The sequence below is a fragment of the Nelumbo nucifera genome, chromosome 1 (assembly GCF_055504915.1).
Source record: "Nelumbo nucifera cultivar China Antique chromosome 1, China Antique-T2T, whole genome shotgun sequence".
Classification (NCBI taxonomy): domain Eukaryota; kingdom Viridiplantae; phylum Streptophyta; class Magnoliopsida; order Proteales; family Nelumbonaceae; genus Nelumbo; species Nelumbo nucifera.
The window spans coordinates 2,262,041-2,288,713 of NC_142649.1; the positions used below are offsets into that span (position 1 = coordinate 2,262,041).

The following is a 26,673-nucleotide window of genomic DNA, read 5'->3' on the forward strand; positions in this document are numbered from 1 at the left end:
TGATTTTTTTTACTCTCGCCGTGTATCCCGGACTACTCTCTCTCTCTCTCTCTCTCTCTCTCTCTCTCTTGTTTATGTTTTCGGTTTTCTGGTCCTAAACAAGGAAGACGAATCGTTGTCATTGGAAAGCCAGAATCCAGGTTAATTTGTTTCCACCCAGAAGGCCAGAACCCAGTTTCTCTTCATTAAATATCATCCTCCTCCATTTTCCGCTCGTTAATCTCTCCTATTTTGCTCGAGCTCTGTTGCGTTATTTTCATTTGTTCTGTTTTGATCTTTGGTACATCTTTAATCCGCTGTTCTTGACTGGTGGAGGGTTGCAGTTGGTCACATATGTGGATGTTTTAGTGTTTCATGGAAGATGAAGATACCGAATTGCGTAAGTGTGTTTTTTTATATATATATATTTCCTTTTTCCAACTGGGTTTATATTTTGTTTATAAATTTTGATTTTAACAGATCCTCTGAAGAAGGTTATTTGTATTAATACTTGTTTGAATTTGAGTTGTGATCGATGCATCATTAAATGGTTTTAGGTGATTATATTTCAGTCCCTGTATTGTTTTGGAATGTTCAGAACCTCTGGTAGATTTGTCTCTGTTTATTGTCGGTGCACTGTGAATTTGAGGTTTGGAAATATAGCTTTTTTCTTTAATGTTTGTTGGGGTGATTTATAGCCAGTGGAACTGTGGAAGTATTCAACATGTTGATGTTACTTATCCAGCCGATATGGCAAAAGCTAATTCATGCGGTCATGCCGTTTAACCTTTAGGGTCTTATGAACAAAGAATAAAAAAGAAAAGAAAGAAAAAATAACCTTTATGATCTTAACATACTAGCAGGCTCCGACTCGGCGGTTCTCACTTTGAGCACTCCTCACTCTGCACTCCACTCCGGGTACTCCTTATAAGACGGCTTTCACCCTGCTTCAGGTAGCCCTTCCCTGATTCAAACTGCCTAACTGAGGATGCTGGAAAGGTTCTGAATTTCTGATATCAAATATTACATACCCAAGAAACATGCCAAAAGGCGTAGGACTAGGACTGGAGGAATGCACAAATCAGGTCGTTTTGACCTTTGGGACTATAGCAGAACATGTTCTGTATGACTTAGGGTAGGCGTAATGGTTCTACTGGTTAGTAGAGTTAGAGGTTAATTGGGGAAGACAGGTTTTCAATCTGGGGTTGCATGAACACGGGCATGACAATCAGAATATGATGCTTGTCCATAAGTTTGACTTGGCAAGAAGCAGAAACATGGATTGTTGGACACATCTACAGATAAGTATTTACTATCAAAATTGCCCATATATATATAATCGTTATATACCTATAGAAACATGGTCTAAAACGCTCTCTTTGTTACTAAATAACATTTTTAGGAATAAATAAATTTGTTGTAATATAGTGTACATTAACTGTTCATTTATGCCAAACAAACTAGGAGAAAAAGAAGTATTATGTAGAGGTGCCTCTCAAGAATACATGGAGTGTTGGAGTTTGACATGTATTTGACAGAAACACTTCATCCACATGGGAAAGAAAGTCCATGCAACATTAGTTATGACATCAAGACATGATGCCTCTGAAAAATTAGTAAATGAGTGATATTTATCCTGCATTACTGGCTGTTGTTTGAACTTGAACTGTATTGTCATCCTAATTTATTACCATTCAGAGGATTCTAGAGAATCTTCTAGAGAAGGACAATTACATAAAGGCAAATATTTGCAAAATCTCTGCCTCTCTCTCTCTCACACACACTAACACACATTCTGCCTCTCTCCCTGTTACTCTCTCTTGGACCTACTATTCCTCTGGTTCTCTCCCACTTCCACAAACTTCGAGCTATTCCTTGGACTTTCAAAGAATTTTGACCACTGCCGATACCATGCTTGTGCAAGTGGAATGTTCACAACCAAGTATTTATGCTGCTGTTAGAGTTTCCTTTATTCTTTATTTATAGTTGACAGGGGTAAGTTTGTCCTTTACTTTGTTTTATCTTTCTATTTCTAATGAGGAGTAAAGCTGTAATTTGTCTATTTATTATCAAATGAATAAAAATGGGCGGCAGTTAGAGATTGAACTAACTTCTCGATCTCGACTGTTCAGCCCTAGTTCTTTGTCTTCTAACTCTCATCCTAAGGTCTTTTGAACTGTTTTTGGCTTCATTTTTCTCATTATCATTGCTCTATTTTTCCTAATTGAAATGTGGTATTGGAGCTTAATAGCACGAACTGATAGAAGCACTTCTTCTTGGATGCCTTGAACATAGATCTCTCTTCCCTTCTTCCCTCTCCTTAATTGATCTTCAAAAAAGGATAAGTGAACTGGTCATCCTTAGGTAGAGAGGCTTAAATGCCTCAAACCTAGTTGAAGTAAGTTAGTTTGGTGGCATTTTAAATCTCCTCTACTTGACAGTTTGAAGAGGAGGATAATAGTGAGTATTGCAGTTCAGATATGAGAACTTGTTTGGTGTTGATTGGTATGCATATAAGTGTTCCTGAGTATGTTGATTTGTGCTTTTTGGTGTGGTCTGGTGGCTGAACTCTGTTGGTGGATTTTAGGGTTGATTTGTGAGACCAATCCCTACTATATTGAGGATGGTGGCATCATTGGCAAGTGGTAAGCATGTTGTTGTGGTTGTGTTGCAGAATGAATTTTTTTTATTTATTTATTTATTTTTTATGAATGGTTGCAGAACAATTTTAACGATTTTATGACAATGTAAATGGCTTCAAATAACTTGAATGGAGAGAATTACATTCCTTGCTATAAGTCGGTTGAAGTCTTTCTTACTAGCAAGCCTTTCTTCATGGTGGTCTTGAGGAGGTGTACATGGAGCAACCTCTAGGGCATGTTGTTTAGGGGAAGGTAGGTAAAGTGTATCGTCTCAAGAAGGCAATCTATAAATTGGAACAGTCCACGAGTGTGGTTTGGTAGATTTGGCAGTTTGGGTTAGAACAGTATAGTGTGGACCATTCGGTGTTTAGCAGAGACAAATCGGCGGGGAAGATAACCTTGGCCATTTATGTTGATAATATAATCATTACAGGCAATGTTGAAGAGGGAATTAAAGAGTTGAAATAGTTTGTATGGTGGGCTTCCTGTCTATGCTGAACTAGATCATACATTTCATTTCGTGTGGGAGTACTTAGTTAGTTCATGCAGAACTCCAGAAATAGTCATTGGGAAGCAGTTATAAGAGTATTACTGTATGTGAAGGGTGCTCCTGGATGCGGGTTTGTTATACAAGAAGGGTCAAGGGTGGTGAGTTGTATTTGGAAGGGTATTTAGATGCATGCTAGGTAGGGTTCAGTATAGATAGGAAGTCCACCATGTGTTATTGTACCTTTCTTAGGGGCAATTTGATTTCTTGGAAGAGTAAGAAGCAAAGTGTAATTCTAGAAGTAGTACAGAAGCAGAGTATAATAGAGCTATGGCTCATACTACATGTGAGTTTGTGTGGTTGAAGCGTTTGTTACAAGATATTTGGATAAATGTGTCTACTCCTAGAAACTATTTTGTGATCATCAAACTGCCGTTCATGTATCCTCCTATCTTGTGTTCCATGAGTGGACCAAACACATATAAGTGGATTGCCATGTTGTGAGAGAAAAGGTGACAAGTGGGGAAGTGGTTACACCTTATGTGAAGTCAGTAAATTAGCTAGTCAACCTTTTCACCAAAGGCCTAAACCATACACAGATGAATTCCATTTGTAGCAAGTTGGAACTTTATGATATTTATGCTCCAACTTGAGGGGGAGTGTTAGAGTTTCTTTTATTATTTATAGTCAAGAGGAGTATATGTCTTTTACTTTGTTTCCTTTGTATCGCTTTCTACTTCTAACGAGGAGTCAGTTGTAATTATTGAATGAATAAAAGTAGGACTAACTTCTCAATCTTGACTGTTCAGCCCTAGTTCTTCTACTTCTCTTCTTCGTCTTTTCACTCTTTCATCCTAAGATCTTCTGGACTGTTTTTGGCTTTATTTTCTTCTTATTATTGCTCTTTTTCTTAATTGAAATAGCTACAAGTACCAAGAATTGCTTTCAAGTAGAAAAGTTAGGTTAAGATTTCCTAAATAAGTTGTTAAATATAAGCTAAGTAGCACTTTTAAATAGCAGTGCAGATACTCTAAAGGAGTGGGTAACAATGCATAGTTTGGGGTTAAAAGAAACAATGGAAAATTTGGATTTTGGACACCTTGACCTGGCTTTGGGGCTGATTTATGAACCTCTAGTATGGTCAAACTAGTGATGTTGTTCTTTCACTTCAGTCCAATCTTATGCAAAGTTGGCATTTTTTATTATTCTGCACTTTTATGTTGGTCTGATATGAGTCACAATCATACAAACAAATTTATTAGATTGACACATTTTCTTTTGGATTAGACAAATTGCAGAGATGATTTTGACCGTCTTAGTTTGTTTCTTATATCAATTTCAGGGCTAAATTGTACTTTATAATCTTTATTGTTCAGCTCACATCCTTAACTTGAGATATGCTTTGCTTGGTTATACAAATTATTTATTTCATTGATGTCTTGGAACACTGCTAAACAACTAAGTATGAGTTGTTTTGGTAGGAAAACAACCAAGTATGATACCATCTTATTATCTGGATGTGATCTCCTTATTATTCCATTTGCTCTCAGGTGTCAGTACTGGCAGACCCTAAAAGTAGGAGATCATGTCTTTGCAGTCTTCTCCCTACAGCTTTGTTACTTTTCCTAGTTTTCTTCATAGGGAGTGCATTCATTGCGACTGATTACAAAGTGGTATGCATTTCCTTCTCTAAATCAAATGAACTTTTAAAATTCTGTAACTCCAATTCCACAGGTATGACTTGTATCTTCCAGCAATGAGGGAATATTTTCTTGTTCAAGTTGTCAAGTGTTCTTTTTGTTGATATGTGTAGCTTTTCTAGATGTGTAAGAGACTATCCGTTTGCTATTTGATTTTCAAATCAATCCATATATGTACCCATAAAAAAATTAATCCATATATGTCTGGTGTTTTTCTGCTTTCAAATCTACATTCTTCAGTTATGTGCATGAGTTTCTTTGAACAAATCTTCGGTGTCTTTTATTAGGATTTCCTCTTTTTGGCAGGAGCGGCTATTATCCTTGTTAACCTTTTGTTATAATATTCATGTTTCAGTTTGTATGTGGACAAATCATGATTAAACACAGTAGCATACTTGTTTACCAAAGGAATAAAACACAGTACAGTAGCAGATTCGAATAATTTTGTGGGTCCATATTGCAGAAATTAACTAGATGGGGAATGGTTGACAATGTGCAGAATATTGAATCTAATAAGTGTGAGGTTTGTCTCATCTGCCTTAGCCTTTAACCTTTAGAAATACGTGCATAATTTTTTTTTACCAACACAAGAGTTCGGTTGAAAAGTTCTGCTGCTCATTTATTTTATTATTTTAGAATGAATGTAGGCCTTATGGAAGCGACGCATTGCCTAGAGGTATTGTTTCCAGTACATCGAATTTGGAAATGCGGCCATTATGGGGTTCCCCTAAGAAAAAGGTTTGTGAATTCACATCTCCTTGGATGTCAGAGTTTTCCTTTCTTTCTTTTTACAATGAATTATAATGGATGAAATTTATGGTTTTTCTGTCTAGTGCACCTGAAATAATTAAATTTTACTTCCAATTTGTTAGGGACAGTGCAAACCCCACTCATCTCTTCCCTGCAACATAGAAAAACTGGAATGATTTTTTATTAGCAATAAAGATTGATTCATTAATTAAAAATATATGGGATTAAGTACAACCTGATGACCCTAATGTCATCCCCAAGAAATACAGCCAGAATATAGATGCTGCCTTGCAAATGAACAAAGAGGCCCAATAAAGATGCTGCCTTGCTGCCTCTTGTTTGGCTAAAGTATCTGCTAACCCATTTGCACTCCTCCCAATCAACCTGAATTCAGCATTTACATCCTTTCCTAATCTTTCCACTTCCATGAAGAAGGGTCCATGGGATATGTCTATTACATCTTACCAAAGATACAACTACTTTTGAATCCTACTTCCACCTGTCGAAAACCCAATTACTTTGGCTGCGTTTGGTTGCAGTGCAATTTTATTTTGCACTAATACAAATGCATGGGAGTGCAAATGAAAAAAATGCAAATTCTTGTTTAATTTTGTTTTGGGTTTTACTTTATTCTGCTTTGTATCTTAATTTACTTCATTTGTACTACAGTCAAACAAAGTAAGCTAAAATTTGAAACAAAAATAGATCAGAATTTACATTCAAATCATTTGCACTGTCATGGCATCAGTGCAAATTTATTTGCATTGCAACCAAATACAGCCTTTGCCAATTGGAACTCCTGCAGTAAAGTCGGTAACTCTGCCTTTGTTGAATTTGTAATGCCAATTTTCCCATATCTTACATTCCACATTCCTGATTGCTCCACCTATTCCTGCCAATTTCGGGTTGTCCTTAGAGCTTCTATCAAAATTCAGTTTTACTTTGCTAACCTTTGGCGATTTCCACTCAACTCTTAGAATTTCCTTTTCTCTAGAGGACTGTGCTATTTCTTCCCATGCCCTTAGGATGCCAGTTACTAGAAAAGTTGAAAACTGTCTAATATTTTTATCCACAATGTATTCCTCACTTTTATGCTGTCAATTACCTCTTCTGAAGTTTTACTTTTTCCAATAAAAAATTCTGTTATTTTTTTCTTCCCACACTGCCCAATAGGAATGGCAATAGGGTGGGTCACCCCTCCCGGTCCCCGCCCCATAGTCAAGATACTCTGCCCCATCCTCGATGGCGGGGCAGGGCACCCACTTTCCGTCGAGGACAAGGAATCCCTAAAGTTTCCCCGCCTCAAGGCAACCACCTAAAAATGATCTAATTTGTGGATAATTTACAAATAGGATTATGGAAATGTGGGATGGCACTTTGAGGTACTTTAAAAATGGAATTATGGGATCCTAGGATTTTAAGAATTTAGGAAAAACTTAGAGATGTTTTATAAGTCAATATTAAATCTAGGGATATTTTACTAATTTACCATTGGGTTCTGGTGGGTTTGAGGAAATGCAAAACCCATCCCTACCATGTCCCTGGTACGGGGCAAAAATATTTTCCCCGTCCCTGCCCTGTCCTCGTTTAAGGTTGGGGAAAACCCACCCTGTTCAAAGTGGGGCGGGGTGGGGCCTTGGTTTTATGGGGGAGATTGCCATCCCTACTCCCCAAGCAATAGCTGCCTTAGTAGCTCTGTCACCTCTTGGGGAGGGTCCACCTGCAGCCATAAAATTGGAATAATTTTAATGTATGATGTTGTTGGTTTGAGCATCCTAAAATTGTTTTGAGAAGTTTGAGGACTACATTGAACTTAAGGGCATACACTATCTAACAACTCCCACTTGCACTTAGGTCCAATTAGGCACATGCCTCAGTCCCATACTATCCACATATCTCTCAAACACTTTCTGTGTTAGTGGCTTAGTCAATGGGTCTGCTACATTTTCCGTTGATGCTTCCTTTTGAATCTGGATGTCTCCTTTACCAACAATCTCCTAGAGAATGTGATATTTCCTCTTGATATGCTTTGACTTCAAGTTAGGGGTGTTCAAATTCAGTTGATAAACCAAAAACCGAAGTGAACCAAACCGAATAAGCTATTAGGCTATCGGGTTGGTTTGGTTTTTATTTTTTTAAAAAATTGGTTTTTGGTTTTGGTTTGGTTTGACTGAAATTTTCAACCGAGTCGAACTGAAAGCCGAATTAATGCTGTTATTTAGTTAAATATATTAAACATTAATGTTTTATTTAATACTTTATGCTAATTAATTATTATATTTCCTAATGAACAATTAATAATAGTTAATTAAAACCTAGACTCATTATTAATTGTTTATTAGTCATTAATTGTTCTTTAATCATTAATTATTTTTGAAAATGGCCAATTCGCCAATTCCCCATTGGCATAGGGCTTTGGGCCTATTTTAGCTTTTAATTAATAATAGCTAATTAATTAAAACCATTGGGCTTTGGGGTCATCTTATCTTTTAATTAATAATAGTTAATAGTTAATTTATTAAAGCCATTGGGTTTTGGGGTCATTTTAACTGTTCATTAATAACACTTATTAAATACTTGTCATTTATGTGGAACCAGGGTCCAACTGAACTGAAAATTCAACCAAATCGAACCAAATTTGGTTAGGATTGGTTTGGTTCTAAAATATAATTCAGTTCGGTTTGGTTAGAGGAATTGTCAAAACCGAATAATTGATTAGGTCATTGGTTTGAACCAAACCGAACTGAACCGAACCGACCAATTGTACACTCCTACTTCGAGTGGACTTTCTTTGGCTTGAGTAGTGGCTCTAGTGTTGTCACACAATAGTGGAATGGGTGATGTTTTAAATGGTACGACTTCTAATTCTTGGATGAATTTTTTCATCCAAACTGCTTCCTTGGCAGCTTCACTTGGGCAATGTTCTTGGCCTCGGTTGTGGAGTCCACCCTGCACCCCTATATGCTACTAATCCAACTAACAACACATGATCCTAACATAAAAATGTAACCAAATCAGTGTTTTAGAAGCGCAAAAGGCAATTTGCGCCCAAGGTATGCACAAGGCGAGGTGCACACCTTTTTGAAGCAAAGCACAAAAATAAAAAATGCTAAAATATAAAAATGACAGAAAATTCAAAAAAAGCAAAAAAGTTAAAATATTAAACATAATATTAATAAAAAATATAAGCTTAAATTTTAAAATAAATTTTTTAAAAAACCTATTATACACGAACATAACAAGTAAAGCGTATTCAAATGAAGATTTAAAAACAAAATCAAACTTTATATTGCATTTTTTATTCAATGAGCCGCCTCCATTAAGGGTGAGCAAAAAAACCAAACCGAAAAATCGGTTAATCGAACCGGTCGGTTCGGTTTCAGTTCCGTATTCTTAAAAACCGATAGTTTCAGTTAACCATTTAAAAAACGACGGTTAACCGAACCGACTGATATATATATACACACAGTAATATATATTTATATAATATTATATATATTATATTATATTTTTTATTTTTTTTGAAATTCAAATAAAAGAGTTCGGCAGTCTAAGAGACTGTTGGCATTGCCAGTCTGCCAGTTTGGCATTGCTGGTTTGAAACTTTCAATTGAAAGTTCGGCAGTGCCAGACTACTAGTTTGACAGTCTCCATCGCCCATCGGTTTTCTCTTTTATCTCTCTCACTCACTCTCTTAGTTCTCTTACTCTTCTTTAGTTCTTCTACTCTTCGTATTCCCCAATCCCCACTCCAGATGGCTGCACGGCCTGTGCCAACCACCAGCACGACAGCAGCCGCAGCACCAATGGGACATGGAGTTTCTTTAAAGGCAGAACTATATGCAGCCCTACAAGGCATTCAGATTGCAAGAGATTTAGGTGTGAATAAATTGATGATAGAAGGGGACTCCAAGGTGGTGGTGGGTTGGCTAAAGAACCCAGATTCAGTGATTTGGTGTTACAGAAATGAAATGAAGAAGTTCAAATGGCTCACACAACAAATGATTTTAACTATACAGTGGGTGGGAAGGGAGGCCAATGCATTGGCTCATTTGTACTGGGCCCATTTTTAAATCTGTTATATATTTTTGTTAAAGAGTGAGGCTGCACCTCGCACCTCACACTGGAATGCTTGTAACAGATGTTATCCTTTGATTCTTATGGAAGTTAATGAAATTTATTTATCAAAAAAAGGTTTCCCTCCAGATCAGGAAGGAACTTTGCAGCTTGAGTCACCAATAAATTTCCTAATTGGTGTCAAGTCTTTGCCTTATGTTTAGAGGGACTGTGATGGTCATGTCCATGACACTAGCATTTTCCTTTTATTTATTTATTTATGTTTATTACATAGCAAAAAGCCATTAAAATCAAATAAATTTGATGGTACATGTGAACCTTATGTAATTAGGTAGGCATGAAACTATGGCAATTCATGCAAGTAAATTTATTGGCACTGCAACAGTTGGGTTGCTCCATTGTGACCTGGATGACCAGGGTTCAACTCTTGGAAACAGCCTCTCTGTATGTGCAGGGTAAGGCTTTGTACATCTGTCCCTCCCCAGATCCCACATTGTTGAGAGCCTTGTGCATTGGGCTGCCCTTTTTAGCTAAGTAACCCTGATACTCTCTACATTCCCACCAGGAGCTCCATTAGTGAGAGTACTTATGAGCTTATTGAGTCTGCTAAAATCTATGAGACTGAGTTTTATGTGTTTAAACTGGTAGTCACTATTACAGATTCCTTTACAACATGACCATCTTCATGGGATGTTGACATGTCACCTCTTCTACAAATCCTTGTTACTATATTATCTCAGATGACCTCAATTATATGTGAGGGAATCTATAGTCCTCAGATGTTTAAGACCCTCAAGATAGGACAAGACCTCCCTATTAGCTTTGATACCCAGACCTTCATTTTACCTGAAATACCTATTTTGACTTTATTTGACTATGTTGTTGGTACAGGATATGTGCCAGATCTGTTATTGGATTCTCTTGTTGCTAATTTTACCTTTTTGGATATTAAAATTTGCATGCACCTAAAATATTAAAAGGTTTGGTTGTAATAGGAAAATTGAGCATTTGTACCAATTGGTGAACCAATTGATGTAGGACAGGGTCAGGGTCCTATGAATTTGGTGGGCTTTGTGGGATGAAGAAAGGGATTTGGTTGATTAAGGATGGATAAGGACTGCAAATGAGATGGCGGACTCATTATTTAGGCAAGGGGTATATAGGCAGCAACTGGTCAATTTGGGAAGAGTGAAACAATAGGATCTTCCTAAGGCAAGAAAAATCTAAGGAATCACTTGTGGAGGTTGTCACCATCAAGGTTATGCACTGGCTGAAAGTACATCTCTTCAAGGATTTCTCCTCAGCGGACTTAATTAGAAATTGAAGTGTTATAGCTATATCCTCGCCTTCCTCCCCTGTGGTACAAGATTGTTGGGTACCACTGCCTCAGTTCAAGGTGAAGCTAAACTTTGATGGAAGCTCCTTGGGTAATCCAGGTCACTCGGGAGTTGGGGGTGTGTACAAAAACGAGAAAGGAAAGGTCTTGGCCCTTTACTCGGGCCCAATTGGTGTGGGAGATTCATTAAGGGCAGAAGTAATGGCCTAACTTCAAGGTTTGAAAATGGCGAAACAATGGGGCATGCAGCAATTAGAAGTGGAAGGAGACTCCAAGCTGGTAATAGGGTGGATGCAAACTGGAAACCTGGGAGTGTGGTCTCTTAGACAGCCTCTAAGAGAGATTATTAGCTTAGCAAGGGAGATTGGGGTGCACTTTAATTGGGTAAGAAGGTCAGCAAATGGAATGGCTGACACTTTAGCTAAGCAAGGAGTTACTAGGGAGGCTTTGTTTTGGGCCTGTTCGTAAGTTTTTGATTTTCTTTTTCCATCCATTTTGTGGGTGGTAAGCCTGCAATCTTTTCAATTATCTAATATTCTAATGAAAGTTACCGTTTCCTGTAAAAAAATTGTAACTGACATATCTGTTGATATGACGGGTAGATGGAATTACTTTCCAATTACTGGTTGTACTTTTAATTTCAAACTTTAATAAATTCCTGATTCTGATAAAAAGTGATGGAGAATGAAGTAGAGATCTTGCTGCCTACCAAAGAATGAGTAAGAAATCAGAAAGTAAAAAGTCTTGCTGTTAGAGTATGCAGCAAATAAATAGGTTACTTAGAAAAGAGAAATATGAGAGGGAAGAGATAAAAAATTACTGGCAAATGGCAGCAACCAGAATTCGTTAAACCAAACTTTCTTTCATCAAATTAGTCCTCCTTACTACAATGACTATATTTGTAAACTCACCATGAGAATTTGGATGTCGTACAGAGTCCAATTTGGACTAGGAAACTGACCCAAATCAACTTCTAATTGCTTTAAAAACTAAGATGAACCCACGATACAGTGACACACTGACACTCAAATAAGGACTTACTCCTAAACAACTCTAATAGTAATTTCCAAATAATAGTAAATTTCTAGAATTTGAAACTCTATTCTTAAGATACCTACAACTAGATATCAAATTGAAAAAACTCAAAATTAAGAACATCCTTGTTACCCAAAAATTCTGAAATTGGTGTATGTTGGAATTGAAAAACTGATTTGTTTCTCCATGAATTCTTTCCTTACTTTAGTATCTGCTTCACCAATGTAATAATGAACAGGATAAGCAATAGTGAAAATAATGCAACCTTCTATATGCTTAATTGTAATATTATATTGCAAAATATAAAAATAGCTGTATTCTCTTTGTATTTCAACCAGAACGATGCAAAACCTCCGAGGAGCTTGTTGGCCATTGCAGCTGGAATAAAGCAGAAGGAAAATGTCAATAAAATGGTTAAAAGGGTAAACAGTCTTTAACTTCTACACTGTCAGCTTCATTATATTTGTTGGCCTAATTTTGCATTAATTGCTATTTTATATCCCAATTGCAGTTTCCATCAAATCAATTTGTTGTGATGCTTTTCCATTATGATGGCATTGTTGATGAATGGATGGACTTAGAATGGAGTGACCGGGCCATACATGTATCAGCAATCAATCAAACTAAATGGTGAGGTGTATAATAAACAAATGGTAGTTTGACTCATAATTTTAATAGGAAGGACCTTTTTTCTGATTTTTAACTTGTGCATTTGCAATTACATGGTTTATTTTAGTTTTTATTGTGATTTAGGTGGTTTGCCAAGCGTTTCATGCATCCAGATATACTCCCTGAGTACAATTACATTTTCCTTTGGGATGAGGACCTTGGAGTAGAAAACTTCAATCCTGAACGGTATGTGTTGCTACCTTAGTGGGAGTTTTTGAAAATATAATTGCCAGTGAGCCCTTTCTGCATTTTTGTAATTAGAGTTTCTCTAAAACTTCTTTATACCGTCATTATGAAATACAAATTGTATTTGTTTTCCCTTTTAAATGACAACTAACTTCATGGAGTGCTATAAATGTGAGCAATAATCCATAAAATAGAATCTGTCATACATCACTGTAGCACATATATCTAAGGAGCAATACAGTGTCGGTTTTGTTTAAACTTGTGATTAGTTGTTGAAAAAACCAGCAATAAACAGAAATAAAAATTTAGTTATAAGAACAGAAATTATAAAGGGAAGGAAGGCGAAAGGAAGAGGAGAAAAAGAATAGTGTTAGTGAAGACAGAATTGTGGGAGCTTCTATGTTGTCCCACTATGTTTTATATAAAATGTCAAAATAAAGGAAACATTAGATACCCCTAACAGGATGGCAGCAATTAAAGAAACTAAAACAAAGGTCCAAAGAACCCAATAAGAATGGAAGCCCAATAATGAAAATAAATAATGATGACCCAAACACCGAAATGATTACATGCCCATTATTCAAGACTCCCCCTCAAGCTTAGAATAGGTGTTAACCATGCCGAGATTGCTTACATAATACTCTAGCTGAGATTTAACTCCCTTGGTAAGCTTATTGACTAGCTATTCTTTAGAGGCTGTAGAAGGCAGACAAACATTTCCAGGAACCATTTTCTCTTGAATAGAATGCCTATCAACTTCAGTGTATTTGGTTTGATTATGCTGAATGGGGTTATGTGTAATGTTGACTGCATAATATAGTAGTATGGGCTTCTCTTGCTCAATCCTCAAGTCATTAAGAAGTGATCTAAGCCACAACATTTTGGATAAGCCATGAGCCATGGCTTTGTATTCTGCCTCAGTACTGGAGTGAGCAACCACAACTGACTTTTTACTTCTCCAAGAGACAAGTTATCACCCACTAGTGTACAATATCATGAAGTTGATTTCCCATCATCCACAGAACCATCCCAATTTGCATTTGTATATGCCTCAATCCATGTGTTTTTATGATCAGAAAACAAGACACCCAGGCCTGGTTGACCTTTCTGATAAGCCAAAATCCTTTTAGTAGCTTTAAAATGTGAGTTTGTAGGTGAATGCATATACTAATCGGTAATAGTTTCCCAACCAAACTCTCAAACACTCCCTTACCATCAGTATGCCTCCCATCTGATGTTGACTACCCATGATTTGGGTCCATAGGTGTAATTGGTTTAATTTCTTTTTTTTTTTTGTCTTCTTGAGATGTATCTAGCATATATTTCTTTTGTCATACTAGTAGAAGAGCAGCACGTGCTTCGCACGTGTAGATAAATATGTAAATTATATTTACATCTTTGCATGTTTGTATAAAGGTTTTCATAATACTTTAGCAAGGTGAAGTTATTTTTTCGAAAATAAAATTAGGCCGCTTGGTCTTTTCCATTTCACCGTGATTGCCATTCTCAAAGGGACTTGGTCCATCTTAATACTACATTCCTCTAAAATCGCCATTTCCTGCATGTTACGTCTTTAAGACTTGAACCTATAGCACTTTAATAAATGCATTTTAATTTTATGTAGATATATGTATATGTACATTTTAATTCAACGCAAAAAAACCTTATACCAAGATACCAACTATGCTTTTGGATGTGGATCCATATTTGATCCAATTATAAACAGATTGAATTTGGTTATCTGTTTGCCCTAATTTGATTGGATTTGAGATTCAAATTCAGACAAACAGATATCTTTTGCAGTACTTAAGCCACTAGCCTCTATCTGGCTTGGAATCAGAACTGCCAAGCCGAGCTTGTGAAAATTCATGGAAGAAAATAGAAATTTCCACCTAAATAAAAAAAAAAGCTTTCAAGTCTTTTTCTTATATTGTCAGGTTGATTCTTTTTATAAAATTATTGAGAAAGGCTCAAAGTATTGATAGACCCCAATAATCCAGAAGGGGTTTACTGATACTTTGAACAGTGGTCTGTTACTTCTTTTAGTTTTTTTTCTTCAAAATTTCAGAGAAGGCCTGTTTTTATGTAGTTTTGTTATTCTATAAAATGTTTTCTTAAAACCCCTTAAAACATGTGTATCAGGCATATCATATTGATATTTTGAAACTTGATTGAGATGGAAATTTTGTTGAGTGCTTGCAATTAATATTCTGGAATATATTGGCTCTTATGCAGGTATATTTCAATCGTTAAAGATGAAGGACTGGAGATATCACAACCAGCTCTAGATCCTTCTAGATCAGAGGTTCATCATCAAATTACTGTACGTGGAAGGAGATCAAGAGTGCACAGGTTATTTATCTTTCTCGGCTAGTGATGTTTCTGAAAGGGCCACTCCATCATTTGTGCATTGCTGATTGCAACTAAGGCTATGAACATCGAGGAGATAGGACATATGAGTCCAGCCTAGGAGAAGTTTTTTGCTTAAGATCATGATGTTCAGATGACTATAAATATTCAATCTGACAATTTTTGAGTAGTCAAAACATTTTAGTAAGTAATCAGGAAAAGAATACAATCATCCAATGGCGTTTGAAAGAAGAGATCTCTTAGGTAGCACAAACTTGATGTTGAACTCCCATGCAGCATGTGTGTGTTGATAATGTGCAGCAAACAATGCCTCTAATTATATTTATTTGGTTAGCTTCAATATGACTGTTGACTGGTATATGTATATATATTTTACTTGGTTTTGGTCTGTTGTTGTTAACAGGAGGATATACAAAAACAGGAGATGTGATGGAAACAGTACTGCCCCTCCATGCACTGGGTGAAGACTTCCATTCCTTGATGTTGATATTGCTTTGTTATTCTATTGGAAGGAAGTTAACTTATTTTGTACAGGGATAATGAAAAAGAAACTTAAAAATTTGTTTTGCAGATGGGTAGAAATGATGGCTCCCGTGTTTTCAAGAGCAGCGTGGCGATGTGCATGGTATATGATCCAGGTGTGCCACCTCTTCTATGGTTTAATTGGTCATACACTTCTTTAGGCAAGGGGGTCATTTACCTGAGCTGCCCATTGCACCACAATCCACCTTTTATTTATTTATTTGGTTTGAGCCATTCTATGGTTGCACTTGGTTGTGGACTTGTGGTTATGATAATCAACTGAAGGCCAAAAAACTGACAAACCAGCCCATGTTTACTTATATTCCATTTGATGATGCATTTGAATCAGTGATACCAGAACTATGTAACCAAAAGGAACTCCAGGTCAAACCCTTTATACATTCAACTCTGTAAGACTGGGTTTTAATATCCACCAAAGGCCAAAATGGGCAGAAGTTTTGTGAAATGGTCACTGATCAGTTAAATGAGGCTTAACCATAGGACATGGTACTTTTCTATGATTTTGAAGACATGAGTATGCTTGATTTAGCTGATATACTAAGATTCTTTTGGTTTCACAGAATGACTTGATCCATGCATGGGGCTTGGACATGCAACTTGGTTACTGTGCACAAGGTGATCGAACAAAAAATGTTGGTGTGGTGGATTCTGAGTACATAGTTCATCAGGGTCTCCCTACACTTGGGCGATTTGATGAAAATAAGGTAGATATTCTTTCATTTTAAACACACGTGACAAGGATTAAGTTTACTGTTGTGAATTTATTGTGTATGGAGCATTCAAGCAAGAAGAAGAGTGGAATCTTCAAGAGAACATATTCTTTATTACTTGTTATTTTGATAAATTGAGCTTACCAATTTCATGAACTTGAATGTGTTCAGGATTATTTATTGCCATCTGGTTGCTGGTAAATTCTCCTTTTTGTAGTGGAAATCTGGGATCAAATTGGACCTATTTGTCTCAAAGATATTTGATAGTCACCTGGAGAGCACCTCAGAGTGGTTAGCTAAGTGTATAAGAAGAGGCCACATCAGCTCACTAGTGGCTCTACAAGTTGCACAACTTGAAGGACAACTACCATATCAGATCATAACAGATTGCAAGAGGTTGTTACAGTTGAACTAACAAATTGTATTACAATGTACAAATAGTGGAAAAGAGGCTAATAATAGGTGTTGAGCATTCATTTCAAGAATTAATCTCTCTCTCTCTCTCTCACCTTCAAAGAGTTTGGCTCCCTTAAAGAGCCTTGAGTTAGGTAGTTTCCTAGTATTTTGGTATCAGAGCCTAGGATGCCTAATACCAAGACAACGTCGGTGGAGGTGGAAATCCATTGAATGTCAGTAGACATTAAGGAAATCAAGGAGAGCTTCACTGCCTTATTGAGCAGGATGGAACAGATGTTATAGAATGAGGTTAGAAAAGATCATGAGTGTACAACAAAACCAGTCATTTGAGTTGATTAAGGACATCTTGGATTGGGAAGTTAGACTTTCTAGTGTTCTCAGGTGGTGATCCTACACCCTGGCTACATTATGTGAGTGCTAGTTCAATTTCAATGAGATGTCTAACCAAGATTGAGTGTCTCTTGCCTCTGCCCACATGGAAAGTGAGGCAATATTGTATTATCAGTGGTATTGGCGGGGACATCCTTGAATCTCTTGGGCAGAATTCAGTCACCTTGAGTATGATGAGAGCCTAGTAAATCTATGGCTGATGGGATCAATTCAAGATTATCAAATGGCATATGGCTAGAAAGTGTGCTGGTCGGAATTTTTGTTGGTGGACTGAAAGAGTGGCTGAGCTGGAGGTGAAGGTGATGCAATCCACCTCTGTTCTTGACTTGGCGGCCTTAGCTCGATTATATGAAGACAAGAAAGGAGGGTTTGCCGATTGGTGGGACCTGCATGTAGACCAGGTTCACCGAATTGGGAGCAAGGAATCTTGGGCAAACCACAAAGCTTTGGCCTGGACCCAATCATTCAATTCAAGAGATTCACTTTGGCTGAAATGCAATCTTGTAGAAACAAGGGTCTCTACTATAATTGTGAAGAGAAATTCGGGCTTGGCCGCTGTTGCATGGCCCAACAAGTGTTCCTCCTTCAAATGGAGGCTGAGGGTCCCGAGGTAAACTCTACTGGTGGCAAGGAACCAATTGGCGGCCAAGAATGGGAACAATGGACAAAGGATCTCAAGAAGTGTCCTTGCAAACATTGATTGACCTTGCCTATTCACAAACAAGGAGGGTAGCAGGATTGATCCAAAGATGCCATGTGTCAATCCTCAGAGATAGTGGCAACACTTTCAATTATGTCACTCAAGTTCTGAAGTAGTTGGGGCTTTTGGTTCAGCCATCCACAACCTTAAGGTGCTTGCTACCAAGGTCATTAGTTCCTTGTAGATTTATACCCCTTAAAATCAGTGGAGCAGATATAGTTTTTGGAATCCAGTGGCTAAACAATTAAGCCTAGTGCCCTATGATAGGGCAGCCTCACCATGGATTTCCATGTGGCGGATTCCTTAGTACACCTCAAGGGGCAGATGTTGAAAGGCCCAGGGCCCATCAGAATTGCAACCTTAGTCAAGAAGGTCACAGATCTTTCTTGGCCCATCCTAATTCAAATTGATTCGAATTGGGCCAGCCCAACGGCTCCAATGGGCTTGGTGGCTATCACAACCAGCTGTAGTAGGTTACTTCAACAATATCCAGTGGTTTTTGAAGAATCGAAAGGGCTTCCTCTACAACGTGAGAATGACCATTGCATTGCACTCTTGTCGTATGCAATGCCATTTTGCCAACTAATGTAAGACCGTACTGATACTCTTATTTTTAGAAGTTCGAAAGTTAGAAACAAGCACAAGAAATGGTTGATAGAAAAATTATGCAACCCATCCGTAGCCCATTCTCCTCTCTAGTTTTACTAGTTAAAAAGGATGGGACACGGCGGTTTTGTATTGCTTACAGAACCCTAAATAACATCCCTGTGAAAGACTAGATTCTAATACTAACATCCAGCAATTGACAAATTACTAGATGAACTTAGACCACGCCCACCCTCAACCCCAAATCCTTCTGGACCACTCACCCAACCCTGACCTGATTCTTTTAGCTATATACCCAAACTCTAGCCAGGCTCAAGCCCACCCTCAACCCGGTAACCTTGATCAAGTCAAAGCTCAACATTTTCAAGCCCTCTCCGTAACCCAACCCATTGAACGCCTAACTATTCAACCTTTGCATGTTTAGCCATAAACCCTATCAAGGCCTGATCTACCATTACCCTCAGCCCAAGGTTCTGGATCGAAAGTGTTCACAAGAAGTAGAGGGGGCTCCTTTTCTCTATTGGAGGGTCATGGAATGAGGTGAAGATCAGGTATTGGTAATACAAGAATTACTTGGGTTTGGACTTCCCCAATTCCACTTGATGGTGCTGAGTAAACTCTAGCCAGGCTCAAGCTCACCCTTGATCCAGTACCCCTAATCAAGCCCAAGCCCAACATACTCTAGCCCTCTTTGTAACCCAACCCATCAAAGACCTAACTATTCAACCTTTGCATGTTTAGCCACAAATCCTATCAAGGCCTGATCTACCATTGCCTTCAGCCCAACTGAAAGTGTTCGTAAGAAGAAGAGGGGACACCTTTTCTCTAGAGGAAGATCAACAAATGAGTTGAAGGTCATGTTATAGTAACACAATAATTACTTGGGTTTGGACTTCCCCAACTTCACTTGATGGTGAATTGGTGATGAGTAATCCAACGGCAAGTTCCGAGGCTAGGTCAGATCTCCCTCGTTTGTTTGCCATAGGTATGAGTAGAAGTTGCTGATAACTATTTTTGATGTATACTTTGTGAAGAAAAGTAGAGGACACTGAAAGGTTTCAGCAAGAGAGAAGGAGAGAGAAGAAGAAAAGAGAGTGGGATGAAGCCAGAATTGAATTAATCTGGCCGCCACCCCCTCTGAATTATATACTTAAAATAAAATAATGAAAGATTACAAGAATGCCCTTAGTAGGGCGGCTACTTTAAGTAGCTGAACAGTCGCAACTTAAAAACATAAACTAATGGTAATGGTTCTAAAGCCCAATAACTTCCTAACTTAACAACTTAAAAATAAAAAATAAATGACTGGGCCCAATAACTTGAAATCGGCCCAACTCAACAGTATGTAACCAGGGTGGCTTTCTAGATGTTGTATACAGGCATCAAAGCAAATAGAATCAACAAGCACAGTTGGGAAACCTTGCACTTCTTTGTCCTTGATGCCTTTTCAACTACGCAAGAAACATGCAGAGGAGGCACTCTCAATCTCCCCCTTCTAGTAATAAGAGGCTCAAATGGGGAGATAAAAGAAGATTAAAGGGGGGAGTGCGGAGGACAAATGTTTTCAGGGGCAAGATCCAACACACATATCCTTTGCAAATGAAGTAGAAGGCAGGAAAGAGCATTGTAAGGAAGTTTAAACTGTATCTCAAACAGGGTGAAATCAAACTTTGGGGAAATAAGCAAATTTTTGGGTGTACCGATGATCGACTGAGAAAATTAAGTAATGACCTCGTTTGAAGCAATAGAGAAGAGGTATGTAGGCGGTGGTGAGGGTGCTATGAATGCTTTGATCTAAAAAGCTCCAAAAGTTCAGAGGGAACAAAGGAGGCTTTATTGGACCTTGAATAATGGCAGATGATGTTCAATGGGTGCCCATTCTACTTCAAAACACTCTAGATGATGTTCAATGGGTGTTAACAACAATTTATGGACCTACAGCCCTTGAAGAAGATGTCTCCTTTGGTGGTCCTTCACAACAAAGAAATACCTGCGAAATTCAAAAGTAGCATCAGTATTACATATAAATTGGCTTAATGACAACGGATTTTTAGTTATAGTTTGGACAATGAACACATTCTTTAAAGAGTAGTATTTGGAGTTAGTAGAGATAGAAGATGAGCCAACATCATAATATCCAAACCTGATCCATTGCCCATTTTACTTAGTCGTTGCTAGAGTATTCAATGAAGTGTTTAAAGTTGTTGAGATGGTGGATAGAACCTGAGTCTGGATACCAATTGGGATCCAGACTATCAGAGCCACTAGAGGTTCCAGTGTGGAAATCTGGAGTAGAGGAGAGGATTCACTATGATAATAAACACCACACTGTTTATAGCACTGAAGTTCTCCATGATTGGGTTAACTGCAGACTTGACACATGATGGGACTTTTCCTGTTGTTGGTGTTAGGGGTGTTGTTGCTACAACAATCCCTGCCTTGTCCTTGACCACCACATCCATGATCCCTAGCGCAACTGGGTTGGTTGAACTGATATGGGTTTGGATTGTTGCAAGGAGCAGCATTGGCTATATCAACCACAGTCATAACTGGATCTGTAGCAGGTTGGGCATGTTGGTCAAGCCATTCCTCGTGGTTTTGAAAAAACCATCCACTGATGGGGATGAATTATTGGAATGAGTAAAAAGGGAAATCACTAGGGACTCGTATTCAGAGCTGAGTCCAGCAAGGATTTAAGGGATGAAATCACTTGTAGAAACTGGTTCTGCAACTGATGCAAGATTGTTGGCAATGGAGTTCACTTTGTGAACATAATCTGTAATCGACAGTGCACCTTTCATATGATCTGGAGTTGGCATTGAAGTTGTAAAACTCTGGATCTGAATTGGGTTGCAAATGAATTGGTCAGTGATGCCCATACTTCTGTCGGTGTGGCTAGAGGAAGGAGACTGAGTTACTACTGTTTGGTATTGGTGCTCTGAGATACATATAAGATAAAATCAAACACAAGACAATCTGAAGGGAGGGGCTCAAACATATGAGACCTCGAAAACAATTGTATTATATAGATGTTCAGTTACAAGAGTTCTACATACAATTGAACAAGTATAACAATGTTTTGTGATAAGTAACAACAAGATAAGGGAAGATAGGGCTCTCTTGAGACTGATGAACAATTGTATCATATAGATCTTGTTGTGTGATGTCACAAGACCCGCCAACAATTAGCAACTGTGTGATGTCATGATCTTTAGCTAAGACAGAGATCCAAAGGGGAGTCTAGGTGTGCTGCTCAAGTTTTTATTAAAGGTTTTATACTTTTCCATGTTAACTATGTATAAGAAAAAATTTAAGCAAATTAAATACATGCAGATATACATATGTAGGTAAATCCATTTGTACCCAGATACAGTACATATGTTTGAACATCCCTGTACAATTGGTGGGCCTCTTTAAGATAGGCATATATAGCCAAAGTGGTTACCTATGCCAATTCTGTCTTAACTCTTAACCGTCTTGCCTGGATTGGTACTTGAATTCTTGAGATGATTGGAGTAACAATAATAACTAAGGGGTTATAATGGAGATGGAAAATCCATTCTGTTTTTTATGCTGAAGTCCAATAATGTGTGTGCATATCAGGTTTATTAGATTTACTGTCTGGTTAGTTTTTTGATTCAGAATATTTGGTTTACTGAATATTTTTTGCTATTCTATGCTCATTTGTGCAGCCAAGTTCTGAAGTATTTGATCATGATTCTCCAACTAAGGACTTACGGAGAGTTGGTGCACAGGTATGATTTGTGTATATAATGCAGCTCCTGCCACATTCATAATTTGTTCAATTGGTGATTATTCATTCTCTTATGATTTGCAGCCTCCATCTGGGAACCATTTGAATAATGATAGATCTGCGGTAAGTCTCACAATGACCTTTGTGATAATAGATGATGTATTTGGTCAAGTTCCACATAGCATTGAGATGGAAACTTGCAATATAATCATTGTAGTTTAATTATTATGGGAATCATCAGGTTCAGTTTTTGAAATTGATATAATTAGAAATGTTCATCTTCTACGGCTGTCCATGGTGATGTTATTTCATACATCACTAATTGACTTCCCCATCGTGTATGGCCATTTTTGTCTAGGATAGTATGAGTTCTTTGATCTTATATGGTTTAATTTGTATTTCTCCTTAGTGGGTTTTCTCATAGGAAATGTTGCTATTCTTGTTTATATAGGTGAGGAGACAGTCCTACATTGAATTGGAGATCTTTAAAAATAGATGGAAGAAGGCAGTGGAGGAGGATCAATGTTGGATTGATCCTTTTCAAACACCAGCAAAGCAGTAAGCAGTAGGTAGTGCTGGTTTATTGGATCTTCATAAATCCTACAGAGTGCAATGTCGGTCAAAACCAATATACATAATTTTGCATAGTACAAGCATGCGTCAAGCAACATTAAAAATACAAGTACAGCTGACAGAAAAGCATGGTGGTGATATATACAGGGCTCAAGAACGGAGCATTTGTGTATCAAAAAACAGCGAAATACCAAACATTTGTTTCTCCTATCCAAGTTTGACCTGAGTTAAAATGTTTTCTCATATCTAATGTAATGTAATATTGTAATCCTTGTAATTATATCACATTCTTTGCAATAATAAAATGCAATTTGGCTTTGCAAGTGGCAGGAAATCGTAACTGGTTTTTCCGATGGCCATTCATAAATCATTTAAGAGAATTTTAATAGCAGAATAAATGCAAAGTTTATTGCAGGGAGAATTTGATGTCTTGGACCAAATCCAGAAATAGAAAATACTTAAAAGGAATTTCCTTTGGAATTAATTGGGGAGAAGCAATTATAATGGCCCTTGGAAAGTCGGAACAATAACCCTGTAGCTTCCATTACAAGTCAAGATTAATAACATTTCAGTATAAACAAAATTACAAGATGTTAATGAAGGGGTAGGTGATGATATCATTGTTTCTTCATCGAGTAGGATGTAAACCAAGGGAAATGATTGCTTATTTGAAAATTGAAATGGACATGTTATCTTCCTGGGGTGGCAATTATTGAGCCAAAAGATTGATTCTTTGGCTCAGTTTGGAAGGAGTACAAATACAAATACACAGAGAGCAAAACCTTGTATTTTGTATGTATTCGCACTGCACATATTTGTATTTGTACTCTTTCCAAACTGAGCTTTACATTTTCTTTTTCTTTGCTTTCTTCCCCTCTTGAGTTGGTTGTCTGGTTCCATTTTATACCTCCGCACCAAATTATTGTGGACTTCATTATGGTGTAGAAGTATGCAACTGCAAATAATTTGAATACAGATTCTGGTTTACTGTTGTTGGTAGTTTGTCTTATTTCAGTGAGCGGGTTGCAAAAGTGAACCGGAATTGCACAATTTCACTTCTTCGATTTCATCTCCTAGACGAACAAGCTGCACAATTTCACTAAAGTAGAGAACAAAAAGTGGAAGAGCACTGCACATTTATGGATCAACAACAGAAAAAATATAGAAAATAGGTGATAATGAAATTTTTAATGTATATAAACCTGTTTTTTATTTGGATAAATATGGGAATCTTGATTCAGATAAACAAGACAATCAATTTCTAATGAGAACCCATTCCAGCCATGTAAGTGCAGGATCATTGGAGGAGAATTTATACCATACAAGGAATATTCTTGTGTTTGTCCCTTGAGTTAATTCGTTATTTTGTCAGCAGTACTGAATAATTAATTATAAATAAAGCAAATAATTGTAATAAATGATAGGACTTCTTTTTCTAATTATTACAAGTAAGAAATTTTAATTGTTTTGGCTGGAAATTGTATTGTAACATTGTAGTTCATTTAAGTTTTTAATTGAATACCCATTCATGTACAAATATTTTTGTAGTATCTTTTGGTTAAACAGTGGTATTGGTTCATATCATTTTTCACTATCTTTTGGTTTTAATAATATTCTATAGCTTTTTTATTCTCTATCTCCTTGTAAAATCTGAAAGTATAATTCTTTTTCATTCCTTATTCAGGTCTTTATACCATATTTGTTGGAGGCATTGAAATCTGAACAATTTATCATCTTGTTATTTGGGTGTTGGCACCATTTTACTTAAACATGTGCTTTGATAGTTTATTTATGCCCTTTTATTGTTAACTTTTGATAGCTTTTTTATGGTTTTGATGCAAATTTATTTATTATTGTTTTCATCCTTTGTGCAGGTATTCATCTTCGTTGGATTTTGAGAGAAGTTTTTGTAAATCAAGTTTTTTGAATTTTGAAAATTGATGATGGAAATTGTATTAAAGAGTTTATCAATTTGAAACTAAGATGTATTTGTGATTCAAATATTTTGAATGGAGAATGAACTTTTAAATTTTATTTATAATTGATGTTTTGTCAGCTTTCCCATATTACATCTGATAGGAATATGAGAATGTTTATATGAGCAGTTGTGAGTACTCCACCAACAATAATGTATACGTTTGGCAAAGCTTTCGTTTATTAAATAAATGTTTGTATTTGATTTGTTTTTAAAACCGAAAAAAGTGATTGATAAATGTTTTTTTAAGATTTGTTGATAACTAGGTGTCACATCAATGCAACGAAAACATTAAAATAAAGCTTCCTCCAATGGTTGGTGCATACATAAATCAAGACCAATTTTTATCAATACCTATACTTATGAATCAGCATGATGAGATAAATGCTGATTTGGTGATGACATGACACCATTTATCAAATAAACAAAAGCCATACCAAACACCGCCAATGTTTGTTTTTAAGATTTTTTACATTAGATTTCTGTTTCGGCTATGATCTATTAAACTTCAGTTGGGAAATTCCATATAAGCTGGCAGTTGACCTCAAAGCAACGAGTGAAGACATATAAGTTGTTGGTACATCTAACATCTGCATTTGGTAGCTGATGTGTTTATACTAAATAGATGAAAATAAAGGGCCATCTTTGGAACCAATGCCATTTCCTTAAAAGTGTTTATTGAGAAAATGGTACTGTTGCATTGGTATGCCATTTTTATCAGAAAATAATTTTTTTTCTTTCGTTTTGGGCCTGTTGCTACCACATAGGCATTTTTCAATGCCACATCAACATATAGCAACAGTAAAAATTTGAGAAAAAACCAAATCAGAATGATGTATTCTCATCACACTTATCTTGATTTACAAGGTATGGTCTGAGAAAATGTTTTTTCTTAAAAATGTGTAACCAAACTTTCTATGCCATTTTTCAAGAAAACTTTCAGTGCCATAGTATCATGTATCTTTAATGCTATTTATCTTCAAGATTAACCTCCTTAGGCTGTGTTTGGAAATGATGCAAATAAGTGTGAAAGCAAATATGTAGAGTGTAAAACGGTTCATATAAGGCTCCGTTTGTTTGCGATACAAATGCCAAACCGAGGTATTTATGTACCCAGGTTCGCATTTGCGAGTGTTTGTTTGATATGTAAAAAAGTAATGATTATTAGATCAAAAATGTATTTTCTGACACTTTTGTATTCTGAGAATAAAGCATTATTGTACCTATTTTTTTTTATACGATTTTGTGTTCTTTTGATAATTAACTCTTTGACCAAAGTTAAAGCATTGGAGCATAAGATAGTTTGAGCATTTAATGATGGTCCCACACTTTGCAATGATTTCAAACAAACAAGATGAGTGCAAAAACGGTTTAAAATGTTAACCACGTTTGCATTCATGAATAAAAAAAGGGTAAATATAAAGTGTACATATTTGCGTTTGCATTGTAGCCAAATGCAGCCTAAATTGCAAAACTGGGTTAGTTTTGCACTGACAAATCTACCTTCTTACCAAATAGACTTTTAGCTATAAGGGATGCAAACATGAATTCCAATAAAGCATATGCATTTTTTTTATCAAAAGTCCATTTGAATGCAAATTTACTTCTTTTTTATTGATGTACTTTTACATCTTATTATCAATGTAAATATGCATTGGCCTGTCATTCGTCAATACAGAAATGTAATGTTGCCAAACACAGGCAAAAGTGAGCCAGAGTGCAAATTCACCCTGAACCGGGATTTACACTCCATTTGCATAGTTTCCAAACATAGC

The 26,673-nt window shown here is 36.8% G+C and overlaps 1 protein-coding gene across 8 annotated transcripts; it reads left to right on the forward strand.

Annotated features, from left to right (window-relative positions):
* On the forward strand, positions 1-24,964 carry LOC104589368 (uncharacterized). Of its 8 annotated transcripts, XM_088889163.1 has the most exons (17): positions 1-140; positions 324-379; positions 4,659-4,781; positions 5,272-5,331; positions 5,445-5,546; positions 12,344-12,427; positions 12,517-12,635; positions 12,759-12,860; positions 15,096-15,212; positions 15,634-15,690; positions 15,802-15,868; positions 16,334-16,477; positions 22,289-22,351; positions 22,435-22,473; positions 22,802-22,908; positions 23,924-24,095; positions 24,798-24,964. In XM_088889163.1, exons 2-16 carry the CDS (start codon positions 362-364, stop codon positions 24,024-24,026), a joined length of 1,305 nt encoding a protein of 434 aa, XP_088745289.1. In that variant the 5' UTR covers positions 1-140; positions 324-361; the 3' UTR covers positions 24,027-24,095; positions 24,798-24,964. The 8 variants fall into 8 exon arrangements, with proteins under 8 accessions (XP_088745289.1, XP_088745281.1, XP_088745279.1 ...); XM_088889153.1 differs by lacking the exon at positions 1-140 and having other exon boundaries at positions 216-379; XM_088889154.1 differs by lacking the exon at positions 1-140 and having other exon boundaries at positions 216-379; positions 23,939-24,095.
* Positions 24,965-26,673: the final 1,709 nt, after the last annotated feature.

Excerpts from the sequence above, each read along its gene's own strand:
- LOC104589368 (XM_088889163.1), top strand. Across the intron at positions 5,332-5,444 it reads TTGAATCTAATAAGTGTGAG|AATGAATGTAGGCCTTATGG; the intron begins GTTTGTCTCATC and ends TTATTATTTTAG. Across the intron at positions 5,547-12,343 it reads GGGGTTCCCCTAAGAAAAAG|AACGATGCAAAACCTCCGAG; the intron begins GTTTGTGAATTC and ends TATTTCAACCAG.